Source organism: Biomphalaria glabrata, chromosome 11, assembly GCF_947242115.1.
Source record: "Biomphalaria glabrata chromosome 11, xgBioGlab47.1, whole genome shotgun sequence".
Classification (NCBI taxonomy): Eukaryota; Metazoa; Mollusca; class Gastropoda; family Planorbidae; genus Biomphalaria; species Biomphalaria glabrata.
The window spans coordinates 12856324-12874090 of record NC_074721.1 but is presented as its reverse complement, the minus strand read 5'-3'; the positions used below and the strand labels follow the sequence as shown (position 1 = coordinate 12874090).

At 37.7% G+C, this 17767-nt stretch overlaps 2 protein-coding genes across 3 annotated transcripts in view; both read left to right on the top strand.

Moving 5' to 3' along the window:
* The first annotated feature begins 223 nt into the window (after positions 1–223).
* Positions 224–17767, top strand: part of LOC106070832 (uncharacterized) — a 51471-nt gene continuing 33927 nt past the window's right edge. For both annotated transcript variants that reach the window (XM_056003915.1, XM_056003916.1), the window contains exon 1: positions 224–422. The gene's annotated coding sequence lies outside the window, so the exon portion shown is untranslated. The remainder of the gene's footprint in view (positions 423–17767) is intronic.
* On the top strand, positions 5419–17544 carry LOC129921732 (uncharacterized). Its single transcript, XM_056004317.1, has 2 exons — positions 5419–9347; positions 17037–17544. Exons 1-2 carry the CDS (start codon positions 5419–5421, stop codon positions 17542–17544), a joined length of 4437 nt encoding a protein of 1478 aa, XP_055860292.1.

The window sequence follows — 17767 nt, the reverse complement described above, 5'->3', positions numbered from 1 at the left end:
ATGAATATTGACCTAGCCAAATCAGGCCCGAGATGGTCGCTGTGACGAAGCAAAGAAAAACAACTGCTGCTTTGACAAACTAACAATCCTGAAACAGTGGGAGATGGGGGAAGGAGCGCCCATTGTAGGAGTTGAAATGGGGAGGGGTATGAGGGAGGTGGGAGAGTACAAACACATCAAGTCACAAAAAAAAAATAATGCGAAATTGTTTAAAACTCCTATTTGTACCAAAGATCTTCAGGCGCTATTTTGTCAAGATGAAAGTTCTGCTTTGAGCAGACTGGACGTTTGGGGCTGTGATACTCTGTGCTTTTTGGTCAACTGGTCACTTCATTTTAGTGTAGGCTGTCCATTGGTCAGATTGACGATGTTCATTTGTCATTTGGATAATTAACAGCGCAACACGAACCTTTAACCTACAGGTAAAAAACATCGGACTATTTTTTTTTTCTAAAACTTGTGTTTTACCAACTTAATGACAATAATTTCTTTCTTTTCTACAAGGAATATATTTATTTTCTTATTGGAAACAATAAATATTAGCAGTAGGTGTCCAACTAAACAAAACGATAGGACTCAGGAAAAAAACATAAAGAGGCAAGAAGCCCCCCAAAAGGCTGAATCAAAACAAAATCAACTTTTTCTGTTCTATATTTTTATATTTCTAAGCTTCGGAGTCTTTTGTTTTAAGAAAATACTATTTTATTTGCTATTAAGTGTATGATGCAAACCTCACTTTCAGAATGTGAGCACAAAATAGACCAATGCCTCAATAAAATAATATTTGCTTTAAAGGAAATTTCAATTTAATCCCATGGTACTGTTACAATGTTAGATGAACTCTGTATGTCATGGTGGAATAGAGTTTAATTCAAACTTCAGCCTTCCTAATAACCATATCATGAGCTTTTGACGGTACGACACTTTTTTCAATGTGGGGAAAAAATACTTTTTTTTGTATTTTAACGTTTATCATTAATTTATTAGTAGTTAAAAGTTAAGCAATCCATCACTGAGTACCGCACCAATTTTTTTTTACATATATATATCAACTTGATCGGAGAATGGGAGGTTGGAGAATTAACGTGTAAGTACCTGTACCAGACCGACAGAGTGAGTTGATATAAGCTGTATAAAAAAATGAGTTGATATAAGCTGTATAAAAAAATGAGTTGATATAAGCTGTATAAAAAAATGAGTTGATATAAGCTGTATAAAAAAATGAGTTGATATAAGCTGTATAAAAAAATGAGTTGATATAAGCTGTATAAAAAAATGAGTTGATATAAGCTGTATAAAAAAATGAGTTGATATAAGCTGTATAAAAAAATGAGTTGATATAAGCTGTATAAAAAAATGAGTTGATATAAGCTGTATAAAAAAAATGAGTTGATATAAGCTGTATAAAAAAATGAGTTGATATAAGCTGTATAAAAAAATGAGTTGATATAAGCTGTATAAAAAAATGAGTTGATATAAGCTGTATAAAAAATGAGTTGATATAAGCTGTATAAAAAAATGAGTTGATATAAGCTGTATAAAAAAATGAGTTGATATAAGCTGTATAAAAAAAGACCGTAATGCGTATTACAAGGGATAGCCAAAATATTAACTCTTTCTCTCCTAACTGACGAAACCAGCGTTGACTCCACCAGAATGTGGTAAATAATTACGGAGAGAAAGAGTTAATGGTAACGAAATGGTAACAAAGAATTGCCGGTATTTAGAGATATTTTGTTGGTAACTGTTTTATTCAATAGGAAAAAGAAGTTGTAAAAAGGTATTTCCTTTGGTCAAGGGTCGAAAAGTAATTGGTTATTACTCTTGTCGGATTGTCATGTAATGTTAGGGTCAAGGTCATACATTTGAAAATGAAATTGTTTTGTTTATTAATGGTGACATTTTTAATTGCCCAGCAATATGTTTACATTAGTTAGTTAGAACTAGTGGGAAGTGTGGTCGAGTGGCTAAGTGCGCTTGAACTTGGCTTGTCTTGGCTACCTAGAAGGGGGCTCGAGGTTCGGGCAGAGTTGTGTTTACTGAGCGCCTAAAGGCAGCACGGAAAACCAACTCCTAGATACCCCCTTCCCCCACTGGTCCACAAATGAGATTGGACCAAAGCGCTCTGAGCATGCTATAAGCATGAAAGTAGCGCTATATAAAAACTATAATAATAATAAAAAAAATAAGACGGCAGTTGAATTTTCTATGCGTGCCAAAAATTAAATTGTATGGTTTATTTAAAGTGATGTCAAGTTCAAGAATAAATGTTTTGTATTTATTCTGAACAGTGTTACGTGAGGCCTGAATATGTGTTCCACGAACTACTGGAATCATTAACTAGTAGATGTTCTAGGTTTAGAACGGGATTAGTTGAATCGGGAATTTCCTTTTAGCGTCGTGACTTTAAATAGCACTTTATTTGGACGGAAGTAGTTCTGGGATAGTAACGGCAGTTGGAGACGCACTCTTCTAGCTGAGGCAAAACGTTGTTTGTATTAAGGACTGATGACAGTGGACTGTGCCCCCTTCTTTAGGAATTAAAGGTAGATTTTAAGTTGAACAAGCTTTATCAAGTCATTTTCTAAATTTAGTAGATCTATATGTGTGGTGCGTGTTGGCAAACCGCAAGGCCTGAGTGTGAGTTATTACAAAATTCTACATTTTACAACATCTAATAACACCGACACAATATAGGCCACCACGTGAACGAATCTCTCTATAAAAAAAAAAGTAAGTGTTTAGCTAAGTGATCAGAATATTCGAAGTGTTCAGTTGGAGAAAAAGTTTGGGAAACACTGATTTAGTATTTCTGTTTAAGTTTATACCTTAAACTAGTATCTCCGACTTTATGATGGTGTGCGAAAGATCAGACAATGGAGGTTTCACAAAGCCACCTATAAGACTGTCTCGACCACACAAACCCACACCACATCGTTTCACTGAGTGCTTCAAACAGGTTAAGCACCAAGAAAAAAAAATGCTAATTTCAAGATTAACACTTTATTCGAAGTACGTATCTGCGTTATTATCTAATTGAATGGTTCCAAAAGTAAAAAGTAAAGTATGTAAATATCTAATGATTCCCACAACTTTTATTTCGCTAAAACAATTAAAAGTTAATTAAAATTAGAAAACACTTATTTGAACAATGATAATATTAACCTGAAAAACATCTTCGGGGCCATAAATATAAGTATTAACAAGCAAAATATTAAACGAAAAAAGAAAAGGAAAAAGCTTATTTAAAGGGAAAGAACTCCGTTCTTAATTTACAAGCTATTTCCCTTATTCGATATCAAGAAAAATATTTAAGTGCCAATAATTAATAGACTAATTAAGTATTTTTGTTTATTGATTCATGTTTTGTTAGTCAAAATAAATAATTATTTAATGAATCAACTTGATCTGAGAATGCGTGAGGGGGAAATTATCTAATTGGACTAAAACCAACAAATTTAGCCATATCTGTGAAAAATGAAGTATTAGTTTCTCTTGTGATATTAAACAATATAATTATTTACCAGTAATTAATTTACCAATTTGTTAATTTTTTTCTTATTGATTCTTGTCTTGTCTATGTCAATGAATAATGTGCGAAGTTTCAGCTTGATCCGAGAATGGGCGTGGTAGATGTTGTGAAAGGATCTTGGTGTGTGTGTGTGTGTGTATGTCGCGGAGCATGAGTGTCACCCTTAAGTTACGCCCCTGTTCTGTACCTGTCCAGCGGTTGAATGGGTCAGCCTAGCGGGTAGCGAGAGGTCAGGAATGCAGAAGTCAGTAGAGCGGCTAGGCCTGTTAGTGTAGGTTGTGAGGTAGAAACTAGAGAGGAAATAAAGTGCTGTATTCATAGAAAGGAAAGCTAGTCGAGTTTGTTACTTCAATGTTTTGTGGTGCATTAAAATTAGGTTAGTCGTCACATGTTTGGTGGAGCAGCAGTTCGATCCAGCCCTACAGTGTCCACTGTTGGTATTTATAGTGTATAACGGTCGCCTTGTTCGGCACGCCAGGAATTAATATCTGGCTTTATTACACCGATAGTTGTCACACCCAGTCTAGCAAGTCTTGATACCTGCGTGTGAAACACCGGTGCTTTGAATACACTGTATCTCATATCCATACGTATCTGACTAACAAATAGGCCTATCTTGTGGCAGGAGTTCTGTATAGTTTCAATGATATATAGCAGAGAAAAGCATTAGTCTACATTAGTCTACATTAGTCTACCTCTTAGAGTTGCAATTGTAGTACATCGTACATCGTTTAACATTGGACTGCATAGTGACGTCATCAATGCAACCTAGAAGACACTTTAACTAAAGCAGTGTCTGACATCTAAGACAATATTTCCATTTCCGTGTGGGTGAAACGTAGACAGATTCAAGCTGCAACCATTTAGACCAGTGTGAGTTCCTCGGACACATTGACAACTGTGTGTGTGTGTTCAAGGAGGAGAGACAGCAACATTGAAACATCCAGCAGCTAAGTAGCTTACCTTTCCTCGTTTTCAAAATTAACGTTAATATTTGGGGGTTTTGAGTATTGAGTTGAACATTCAGCTAATAGTTTTAATGTATGATGTGTAGATGTTGATTGTTTTATTGTATAGCTTGTTCTAGTGTGTGTTTATTGTCAGTAGAGAGTGTCCTAGGGTAAAGGGCGCATTGTCGTATCAAGCGCAAGACTCTCTTTTGATCATAAATACTTATATATTAGATGTGACAGGGTTGTGCATACATTCTGTTTACTCTAATCTTCTAGATCGCTAACATAAAATCTGTTTATTTTTGCCCTGTGTCTATATGGATGAAAGTTTGACAGTACCTATTTTATCGTTCCTTATTGCATCAAAAAAAAAATCAACTCCCAATTAGCTGTAGAATAGTGTAAAGGACGTATTGCTGTAGCCCTTGTAGTGGGTAAGTATTTCCATTGCCAGGTTACTAGTTCAATCATTTTTATTTTAGCTTTGAGGTGTGTGGCGGTGTTGACATGGAGAAAACTATTAGTGAAGTTGAGAAAGTAGAAAGATATTATGCGTTGGGAGAGAGAAGAGGGTTATCGGGAACAGAGCTTGACCAGTGGGTGCAGAATTGCCTAGACCAGGAAAGTGAACGAGCAAAACGTGAGGCAGATAGGAAAGATAAGCAAGCAGAGGCGGAAAGAAAAGAAAGAGAAGCAGAGGCGGATAGAAAAGAAAGAGAAGCAGAGGCGGAAAGAAAAGAAAGAGAAGCAGAGGCGGAAAGAAAAGAAAGAGAAGCAGAGGCGGATAGAAAAGAAAGAGAAGCAGAGGCGGATAGGAAGCAGCAGTTAGAAAAAATTAAATTGGAAAATGAGCATAAACTGAATTTAGAAAAACTAAAAGGCCAACAAGGAACTAGTGAAAAAACAGTAAGTAAAGAGGGAAGTAATACAGACATGCCAGGAGAAGAAAGAAATAAGACGGACATGCTAGGACGTAGTAGCCGACTATTTGAAAAAATTCCCAAATTTGACGAACAAATAGATAACCTAGATTCTTATATACGTAGATTTGAGACCATAGCGATATCCACAGACACCCGACAGGAACTTTGGGGACCGCAACTACTGACATTAATAGGGGGTAAAGGGCTAGATGCATGTCAGACCCTGACTGAATCAGGCATGAAAGATTATAAGACATTAAAAAAGACTTTACTGGAATTCTACGACTTTACAGAAGACGGTTACAGACGAAGATACTACGCTACGAAACCCAAAGACGGACAGGATTTTAAAGTTTTTGTTAATGATCTGACAACGACATTCGATAAATGGTTTGACGCGACCGGTCTAGACAAAACTTTTAGTAAGCTCAAAGAGTTCCTCTTAATAGACAGAGTACTAACTTTGTGTGACGGACAATTATTTGGATTTATACAAGAAAGACAACCCCGAGATCTCAAAAGTTTGACAGAACTGTGGCAAAGGTATATGGCTGCTCATCCGGACAAACGAGTAACTTGCCAGACTGAGCAACCTGACATTGTATTTGCCACTAGAAATGTATCGAATATACAAGTGGGGCAGCGTTCTCGACCCACACTTAGGCAACAGAATGATGGCATGAGGCCTAGGAGTCTGTCCACTATAGAATCAAGGCGCTGTTTTGAATGTGGCACGTACGGACATATAGCCAGAAACTGTAACAATAGTCGACAGAGAAATAGGGGAGGAAGAGGAGGCCTGCATCAACAAGCGGGGTACAGATCAGATTACAATAACAGAGCCTATGTTGCAGTGCTTAACAAGGGTGATGGGGAAGTTACTTGTTTCACTACGCTTGTAGGAGAGAAGAGAGCCTTGACTATCAGGGATACGGGAGCAACACTAATCGCAGTCAGAGATACATTTGTCGAGAAAGACCAATATACAGGGACCTGGAAGCAGGTTGAGGTCTTTGGAGGACAAAGGTACAGCTGGCCGGTGGCTAAAGTGATTGTAAATACACCGTATGTGAAAGGAGAGGTGATGGCTGTAGTTTTTAAAGATGGCCCATATGATTTGATCATAGGTAACATACATTCACGAATGCCACATTTGGGAAAAGGTGAAATCAACAAATGGTGCAGAGAAGAAGTCCTATTAATGGAGACCAGACAACAAGCTAGACAAAGACAGAGAGAGGAGACTGAAGCAAAAACTTTGATTAGTGACCACGGCATAATGGAGAACGCAACAGATATGTCTCTAGAAGAAAATGGCAGTGTGATTCGGGAGTCTCATAGTGAGAGTCAAATGTGGTCGCCAGAGGAGTTTCAAGAAGGGCAGAGGTCCGATCCGTCACTAGAGAAAATATTTAAATTTGCCAAAGAGAAATCCGTGGTGAAGTCGAAAACAACGGAACATTCGTTTCTGATAAAAAACAACACGTTGGTACGGAAATATACAGATACAAAGGGGGAGCTAATACAGCTTGTGGCGCCACAAAAATATAGACCCCAAATTTTGCATCAAGCCCATGACTTGTCAGTCGCAGGTCATTTGGGTATATTAAAGACAAAACAAAGAATCCAGACAGCCTTCTACTGGCCCAATATGACTAAGGATGTAACAAATTATGTTAGGTCATGTCAGGTTTGTATGCTTAAAGACAAACGACCACCAAGACAGGCTCCATTACAGCGAACAGATCTAGCGGAGAAACCCTTTGAGAAAATAGCCATTGATATAGTGGGACCAATGAACCCAATGTCAGCCAGGGGCCATCGATACATTCTCACAGTAGTTGATCTCGCTACCAGGTGGCCAGAAGCTATTCCTCTGAAGTCCACAACTGCTGATGATATCACGTCGGCATTGATTATGTTGTTCGCTAGAACGGGGCTCCCAGATACCATTCTATCAGACAGAGGACCCCAGTTCGTAGCAGAACTAACCAAGCAAATAACTGGCACACTAGGAATTCATCAAGTATTTACCTCACCATATTGCCCTCAGAGCAATGGGGTCTGTGAAAGACTGAATGGAACAATCAAAAGTATACTGAGTAAGGTGTCGTCCGAGAAACCAGAAAACTGGGATCTACTTCTTCCTTGCGTTTTGTTTGCGTATCGAGAAATACCGCAAACTTCCACAGGATTTTCACCCTTTGAGCTAGTATATGGAGCAAAGCCTAGGGGCCCTATAGACATTCTGAAAACTTTGGTGTACAAACAGAACATTGACCCCGACAGCCGCACCACGTACGAGAAAGTGATAGATCTCCGAAGCAGAATCGTCACTGCATGTCAGGCAGCGAGAGCGGCCCTAGAAGAAAGGGGGGAACTAGTTAGACAAAGAGTCAACAGAGGTCGAAAATTAAGACCTTTTAAAGCCGGGCAACAAGTTAGGGTTCTTCTCCCTTCAAAAACAAATAAATTGCAACTAGCATGGCAAGGGCCTTTTGCAGTCACGAAAAGGATATCCAATGTGGATTATGAAGTTGAAATTAGAGGGAAAAGAAAAATTTTTCACTCAAATATTCTTAGTGATTTTCACCTACGACCTTGCGAATTAGAACTGGCCAACGACAATGGTACAACTGAATCGGCATTGACAAGTGGCATAGCTCAAATAGCGTGTGCATTTCTTTGTGAAGAAAATGATGGAGATGACGTAGGTCCAGAATTACCGCTACTCCCAAGAGAAAAAGAAGACTGGCATGATGTCAAAATAGGAGCTGCACCACATGGAGTTAGAATGAAAATACTGGAGGTGTTAGAGTCTTTTAAAGACATATTAACTCCTACACCAGGAAGAACAACGACAATTAGACATGACATAAAGTTAACGTCGACAAAACCGATTAAGTTGCGGCCATATGACATCCCATTACATCACAGAGATGCAGTGCTAAAGGAAATACATGAGCTACTGGAAGAAGGAATCATCGAGAGATCGGACTCACCCTACTCAGCACCAATTATTATTGTAAGAAAAAAAAATAAGGACGAGATAAGATTATGCGTAGATTACCGTCACCTCAACAAAGTAACAGTGCCAGATTGTGAACCCATGCCAAATCCAGAAGATTTGTTTGTTAAGTTAGCACAAGCAAGAATTTTCAGCAAGTTAGATTTGTCTCGGGGATATTATCAGATACCCTTTACAGAAAGAGCGAAGCCACTCACCGCCTTCATCACGCCGTTTGGACTCTACCATTGGAACTACATGAGCTTTGGCCTCTCCAATGCACCGTCCACCTTCAACAAACTAGTTCGAAGAGTGCTTGAGGGTCGTACAGATGTTGTAGCTTATTTGGATGACATCTGCTTATTCCACAACAGTTGGGAGGAGCATGTAGAGGGCATACAATCCCTGCTATTGTTATTGAGACAGCATGGTTTGACGGCCAGACCCAGTAAGACAGAGGTTGGAATGGGCGAAATCCAATTTTTAGGGCACGTCGTTGGTAAAGGTCAATTAAAACCTGTCCATGGAACGGTGCAGAAAATTTTAGAGCTGAAGACGCCTACATCACTTAAAGAAGTGCGAGCTTTGATAGGTCTTTGCAACTATTATAGGAAGTTTATCCCAAATTTCGCGTCTTTGTTGGAACCTATCACTTCTTTAACGAGAACAAAGACTTACGGGAGAAACACAGACACAGAGCTCAGGACATCCAAGAAGCTCACATGGAATGATGAATGTGAGCAGGCCTTGCAGAACTTGAGACAGGCCTTTCAGATGGAACCTATTCTGAAATTGCCTGATGTATCAAAGCCTTTCACCCTTTTTACTGATGCCTCATCCGTTGGCTTAGGAGCCTGCCTTATGCAGGAAGTACATGGTGATTTACATCCAGTATTATATTCCAGCAGAAAACTGTCGGAAACAGAAAAAAGGTATGCAGTAATAGAAAGGGAATGTTTGGCAATTGTTTGGGCCATCAATAAGTTTTCCAAATACTTAGCAGGGGCACCATTTGTTCTGCACACTGACCATGCACCTCTTATAGCATTAAATACTAAGAAGATGACCAGTGCAAAACTAACACGTTGGGCTCTGAGTCTTCAGGGCTTTACGTTTCAAGTGGTACCGGTGCCTGGCAAGGGAAACGTTATTGCAGACACATTGTCGCGGAATGTCTAGAACAGTCCCTGGACGGTAAGTTCGTGTTCTTCTCCACCCTCCAAAGTCTAAGTGTAACTAAATAAGTTCATGATGTCCACGGTAAGTGTCTGAATGTTCAACTCTGGGTGGGAGAAATAAAATAAAAGTTCACTTTTTTATAAAGAGGAAAGGTAACTGCTTAATTTTGCTATATCATTCCATGTCAACTTACACACAACTCTACATATAAACAATGACTTTAACAACAACAAATTTCATTTTAACTATTGTTGAACAGTGTCTCCTGATAACCCAGACAGCAACAAATGAAACCTCTATGACTTCCAACTTGAACTTCAAGACTACATAGGTACATTGTGTATAACAACATTGACGGGGATTGTCAATGTGCATTAACTTTCATGGACGACCCGCACATATTCAAATGGAAGTTGCTCTGAACGAAAAACATGAATGTCGTCAAGAGCTGATTTCATTGATGTTATTATGATTATTCTAATTCTTATTATTACATTTATTTCTTATTACTCTTTCATGAATTGCTTCCTTATGTTCTATGTCCTTTAATTTTTATGCGTATCTTGTCTTGTATCCTTATTCTCATTTATTGTGTGATTCATACTTTATCTGAAATTTGTTCCTATTTTATAAATCACTTTCATAGGATAGTTAAAATGTTAGTTTTAGGATAGTTTGTTGTGCTGTTGTACCAACAGCTTCTGAAAGGTGGGGGGAATGTTGTGAAAGGATCTTGGTGTGTGTGTGTGTGTGTATGTCGCGGAGCATGAGTGTCACCCTTAAGTTACGCCCCTGTTCTGTACCTGTCCAGCGGTTGAATGGGTCAGCCTAGCGGGTAGCGAGAGGTCAGGAATGCAGAAGTCAGTAGAGCGGCTAGGCCTGTTAGTGTAGGTTGTGAGGTAGAAACTAGAGAGGAAATAAAGTGCTGTATTCATAGAAAGGAAAGCTAGTCGAGTTTGTTACTTCAATGTTTTGTGGTGCATTAAAATTAGGTTAGTCGTCACATGTTAATGTTGTGAAAGGATCTTGGTGTGTGTGTGTGTGTGTATGTCGCGGAGCATGAGTGTCACCCTTAAGTTACGCCCCTGTTCTGTACCTGTCCAGCGGTTGAATGGGTCAGCCTAGCGGGTAGCGAGAGGTCAGGAATGCAGAAGTCAGTAGAGCGGCTAGGCCTGTTAGTGTAGGTTGTGAGGTAGAAACTAGAGAGGAAATAAAGTGCTGTATTCATAGAAAGGAAAGCTAGTCGAGTTTGTTACTTCAATGTTTTGTGGTGCATTAAAATTAGGTTAGTCGTCACAGTAGAAATAACGTGTACAGACTTTGTTGTTAAATGTTTTACGTTTCGGATGTTCCTTCAGAGTTGAAGATAATTTACTTCCTAGTCTAAACCTTCCGCAGGACAAGGGGAATGAAAGGGGACAGGGTTTAAACTCTGGACCATCGATAAGTCCGAATGACACCCAGAGCACAAACTGCACGAACAGACAGACAAACAGAGTTGATATAAGCTTTGTAAAAAATGTAACTCTGGTTGAAATGCAGCTATAAGATATCTTCTTGACACCGCTGAGGGGAGACAACAATAGATATATTTTATCGTAACGAATCTTAGTGATAAAGAATGACTATAGGTTCTTGGGGTATCACATTCCTATCCCTTTGTCTGTACACATAATCACCATTTCTTTTTGCCTTGTTAGAATCTCTTTCAATGACAGGCCCGCCCATTTCATTCTTTTATGTTGTCTTCCCATCGCTTTTAGTGTCTGCCTCTTCTTTTTTTTTTTCCTGGAACTGAGAATATTGTGATATGACCATAAGTTTTATTTTGCGTTTTTTTTTAACAGTCGTTAGCAGGTAAGTAGGTCATCGTGGGGTTAAGTCGGGAATCGCCTTTGTATTCCTGTTTCTAATCTCTTTGTTTGTGATACGGTCTTTACATGTCATACTTAGGATCTTTCTGAAGCATCTCAATTTAATTGCTAGGATGCTCCTCTCTAGTTCTGCAGTCAGCGTCCAAGAATCGCAAGTATATAAGAATGTGGCAATGACCAAGGTACGCATCAGTCTGATTTTAGTATTTTTAGCACATTAATATTGTAACGTAAAATTCTCTATCATTCTAATGTGTTTGTTTCCCTATTCTTGACCTGTATGACAGTAAATACCTGCTTCCTCGTGGCCGAACATGGTAGACTTTCTTATTCTACTGGTTGTGATGGGGCCGGTGAAAGACTGTGAGACTGACTACGACCCACCCCTTAAAGTGGACCTACATATATTGTTAACCAAATGTGCTTGTTAAATATAAGAAAATAAAGGGATTGAGATTTCATATACAAGCCTTTTACTTCGTTACAAAAATGTCATGCCTTTAGATTGAAGCTTGAAGCGAGTAGGGCCCAACATTAAATGTTCTGTTGTCAGTATCCCCTAGGTTAATATAAAAATAAGGAATAGTGTTAGTTTAGAGAGATTCCCTAGTCGATTAATCTCTAAGCTTAGGTTTTCCTACTTTGTACTATTGTTTTCTCTTTCAATTTTCCTTTATATTGTGAGCTAGTCACCCATAGTGGTATTGCGATGTCAATGACCATTAAAATTTATTTAGTTGATAAAGAACAAATTTAGTCGGATAAAGTTCACTGGTTGATCCCTGAAAGTAGTTCCATCCCTCTATAGTAAATGGTAGTAAGTGGTATTATAGGGTTAGGGTTAGGGGTTAGGGACCATTGAAATCGATTTAGTTGATATGGAATAGATTTAGGTTTTTAAAGTTAACTGGTTGATCCCTGAAAATAATTCCGTCCCACTATAGTAGATAGTGACTTATGGTGGTGACATTCTCAATGTGTGTTTGTAATATGGGGGAGTCTTTTTTTAAATCAAGACATGTGTGTAAACCAGTTGCAGTTGTATTATTAGTATTATTAATATTATTATCATAAGAGTCTGAAAAGGGGTATAACTATTACAATGAGAAAAAACATTTTCGTGCAGTTGTCTACCTTTAATTGTCTCCTGGGATGTTTACTTGTTCATAAGAAGGTTATTAAATGTCTAATGTTATTGAGTAGGCAACATTATGCGAGCTATGGCCCTTTCCTTTACTCTGTATGCACTATACCAGTGTTTCCCAAAGTTTCCCCCTAGTGTTCCGCGAGGCATGTGTTCCACAAACTACTGGAATAATTAACTAGTAGGTCACTACGTGAATAAAGGTCTCTAAAAATAAGCAAAGTGCTAAATACTTGGAATGTGCAAAGTGACTTCTCCAATTACATCAATAAGCGGCGAATATTGAAATCTAGAGGAAGTTTCATTCATACATCTATATATATTATAGCTAGACTGGAAAACGGAGGCATTATCTAATTTGATAATAATCAGATCACAGACCTATATTTAGAGAGAGATTGTTATGTTCGTAACTCTTTTTCAAGCTGCAAGGGAAGTCGCCCGAATCTAGGAAATCTGTCTTTTCTGTCTTAGAAAAGTCATTATCTTTAGTTTTCAAAGTTTAGAAATAATACAATACCATTTTGCGGATTTTTAATAGAATAGGCTATTAATCACAGAGCTATACATTCAAGCAAATAAATGAAATGAAGCCATTTCCTGTTAGTTTCCATTGAGATAATATTTTGAAAATCCTAGATTGAAATAATTCACGTCTGTTGAATTTAATCATTTTATACCAAGTACTTCTGACACCAAAATGTCACCGTATTATTTTATTTCATTAGATTGATACCGAGATCTTATAAGATTATGTATCTAAAAATTGCAAAATAATAATTATAAGAAGAGAGTACTCTTATTTTCGATGTTTAATTACTAGATCTAGATCTAAACATTAGCCTAAATTATAAATTACATAGATTAGGGTTGAAAAAACAGCTTTACTTCTTAGAACTACTTTACAAAAACAACGCTTTGTCTCAGCTTTTTGGAAGTTTTTCACGACATTTTTGTGTAGTGTTCTGTGATTTCAACACAGTGAATGTTAATTAGAGTAATCTCCTCTTTTGTTTACACCACACTTCGATTTGTTAAAGCCGGTCTAAATGTTCGGTAAAGATCAGAATACAATAGGACTCAATAGCGTAGACAAAGAAGAGACAACGCTATAGAATGATGTCGGGTGATATAGGGAACCTGAATACAAACTTCAGAGAATGGAAAGAGAAAGATTAGAAGAGAATCTGAAATCAATAGTGGATTATAAATTAAATCAATGACGCTGTTACCAATGAAATATCTCGATTAAAAGATCAAGTGATCTCCGTACCAACCTTGCTCTAGTATGGCTTGCTGGCTGCTCGTTGGTTTCAAAATATGTTGTTCGTTGCTCCACTGCCATCTTCATAGAGCTAACCTCAATATTAATTTCGTTAGTGTGGGTGTATCTTATCTCAACTTATCTTATGAAATACAGACGTTACTTCAAAAACGAAGATGATTACGTCCTACGCTTGTTCCTAGGTCAATCTAGTCATGCATTTTAACCAATGACTAAATTCTGCCAAGTCATTTGTTTTCGTGGCTGGCTCAGGCAACCCATTCTATGCCCTATAGCACTAGGGAAGAAGTAGCATTTTTTTATGTATCTTTCTGAGCATTTGATTAGGTTTTCTTTTTTAAATTTGAAGATTATGGTTCTGTGTTTTATGTATAATTGCTACTTTACTTTTAAGTCTTCTATCCCGATGGCTTTCTAAATTTAGAGATTTTACTAAAGGTGTTACTCTAGTCAAATGTGAATATTCGTTTGTAATGAATCTCACTGCTCTATTTAGTGTCTGTTCCAATTTCTTAATGTTTTCTTGAGTTGAGTAGTCCCAAACAGAGGATGCGTGTATGCTATAAACTTAAGATTTAGAACTTCGATTCTAAAGCAGTCAAAAGAGCACAGAAATTAACATATAGCTTTAAAAATAATTCATCAACGCTGCATATATTCTGTTCAACAAATTCACCATAGACACCAAAAAGCTAGCTGTAGTTATCTGCCGTAGACGAAAGTTCTCCAGTAGCTGTTACAGGCTTAAAGACAACAAACAGACTATCTCACTTCAGAAACAAATTTGCTCCATTTTCACGTTCATAATCCTATTCTTAATCCTATAAAAACCTTTATTTGTGGTCCGTTGTCTCCTGACACATTCTTGTCTGCTCTAATTGTAACCCCATGACCATAGTCACGACATGGTGTGGCGAGCTACGTGGACAGTGTCCAAATTTTTGGAAAGTCTCTGATACTTTGGAAGACGCCCAGCAAAAAGAGATGTTCTCAGAATTAACTTTGTGTGTTACCTGCCACACAAAAAAAAAGATGCAGTGCATCACAGTGCGCCACAGTGCACCAAAGGGTTTAACCATAGACGTATATATTATATCTAGACTGGAAACCGGAAATAATTTCTTATCCGCGACTGATCGATTCACAGACCTATACATATATAGATTTTTATGTACGTAAACTCTTTTTTCAGGCTCTAAGGGGAGTCACCTTTATCAATCTTTTCTGTCTTAGAAAAGTAATGATCTTTAATTTTCAAAGTTTAGGAATAATGCAAAATCATTTCTCGGATATTCACGCAAATATATGAAACAAAGCCATTTCCTGTTTTTTTCCATTGAGATAATGTTTCAAAAATCCTAGATGGAAATAATTCATGTTGATTTAAATCATCTTTTGTACATTTAAATAGATTGATTACCTAGATCTTTCTAGATTATGAACTAAATAAAAAGTAATATGGGACAGCACTGACCAAGGCACGAACCATAGACCTTCCGATTCATCAACCAGGGTAGCAACTGCAGCATCGCAGTGCCAAGCGAACAAGAGACTAGATCATCCAGTTCCCTCCTCCCCCCCCCCCTCAAAACACACACACACACTAATAATCTTTCTGATCAGCCTCGTTCGTAAGCATGTCAACTAGAAATCAGCGGGTCACGTTTGTAGTAACTCAATAGATAATGCAGAAAGTAAAGCGTATGCATCTATATATGTATGTCCCGAATAAAAATCAAAACAGTTGGACCAATCTTGATAAAACTTTGCATAAAATACCCTTAGATCATGACAGAGACCGTAGAGTATGTTTTTAATGTTATTCCCACAACCGGAGGGCCCTAAAACACAAAAAAACAACTAATTGTATCTATTAAAAAACGAAACTTTTTAACAAATCGGGTAAACCTGTTTTCTCAGTAATTTATATTGGTCATTTATTGGACATACATATTTATATGTCAAATGAACGGGTAAACCTACTTTCATTCTCTTCTGTTATTTTAGTAGCAAAATTAAAAAAAAAATGTGAAGGAAACATTCTCCAAGTTTGACTTAGATCTGAATCCAATTCACTAGATTAGTAATACACAAGCTAAGGCCCGCAGGGCATATCCGGCTAGTTTATTATAACTCTGTGACATTTTAGATCGCCACTATTCGCTGTATGTGTACATTGAACGGTTTCCATATGGAAAAATATAAATTGCGCGCATTTCATAAAATTTTTTACCCCATAAAAAATGAAATGTTTAGGCTTTAAAATTGGTTTGTAGTAACTTTCCTCTTTTGAGACCTAAGACTAACTAGAAAAAGACGATAGTTCATTTAAAGACAGACGGACAGACATACAGCTCAAAAACAGTATTGACTTTTCCTACGAGGACCACAAAAAACTATGATAATTATGTTTCCATACTTTTGTGCACAGACCTAATTCTGAAAAGCTGAATTCTACTTTTATCATTTTATTAGATCAGTGTTACAGAAATCAGTTGTTAAAATTACGTTTTCTGCACATAGTGGAATGGAAGGATAGTTAGTGTAGCTAGGGATTTGTGGGCCCGGGGGCTGATCTCTTTAGGGGCCCCTTCATTTTGATGTTTGACATCATGACATAAGATAATGGCGTAATTTTAAAAGGAAAAACAAATTTCGGATAGTAGGGGCCAGGGGGATTTTCAAAATTGGACCCACCCCCCTCGCCCCATCCTAGTTACGCTACTGGGGATGATGAAGTGGCTAAAGCGTGCTGCTTCCTGAAGCTTCTTGTTTCACCCAGCTCTTCAAGCATAGATGAGTTTAACTGTGGAAAGTAACGGCAGCTGGCAAGATAACATCCTCATTGTTTGTTTGTTTTTTTTTTAGAGAAGATCCAAGATTTGTAAATACCTGGCAGTCCGCCCCCGAATACCCCGAACCTAAAAGCATGTTAGAATTGAAAAAGAAAAGAATAATAGTAATTATAAATGCAATATCATTTGTTTTTCTTAAGGTATATATTTAGCATGTATATTTTTTAAATTCTATATTTCTGACTCGGTCTAGGCCCCAATTTGAGGTGATGTCAATCCGGCCAGAGTGTTTTATTACACTGGTTAGGAAACATTTCATTCAATCACGACAAAAACTATTATAGGGAGAACAAACTAAAGTACACACGAGTGAACTACACACAAGTCAACTACACACAAGTCAACTACACACCAATCAACTACACACCAATCAACTACACACAAGTCAACTACACACCAATCAACTACACACCAATCAACTACACACAAGTCAACTACACACCAGTCAACTACACACAAGTCAACTACAAACAAGTCAACTACACACCAGTCAACTACACAACAGTAAACTACACACCAGTCAACTACACACCAGTCAACTACACACAAGTCAACTACACACCAGTCAACTACACACCAGTGAACTACAAACAAGTCAACTACACACCAGTCAACTACACAACAGTAAACTACACACAAGTCAACTACACACCAGTCAACTACACACAAGTCAACTACACACCAATCAACTACACACCAGTGAACTACAAACAAGCCAACTACACACCAGTCAACTACACAACAGTAAACTACATACAAGTCAATTACACACCACAGTCAACTACACACTAGTCAACTACATACAAGTCAACTACACACCAGTCAACTACACACAAGTCAACTACACACCAGTCAACTACACACTAGTCAACTACACAGGTCAATTACACACCAGTCAACTACACAACAATCAACTACATACAAGTCAACTACACACCAGTCAACTACACATATAATGGACATGCACAACTAGATTATTTTCTATTGTGTAAGACCGAAGCCAAAGAAAGGGAAA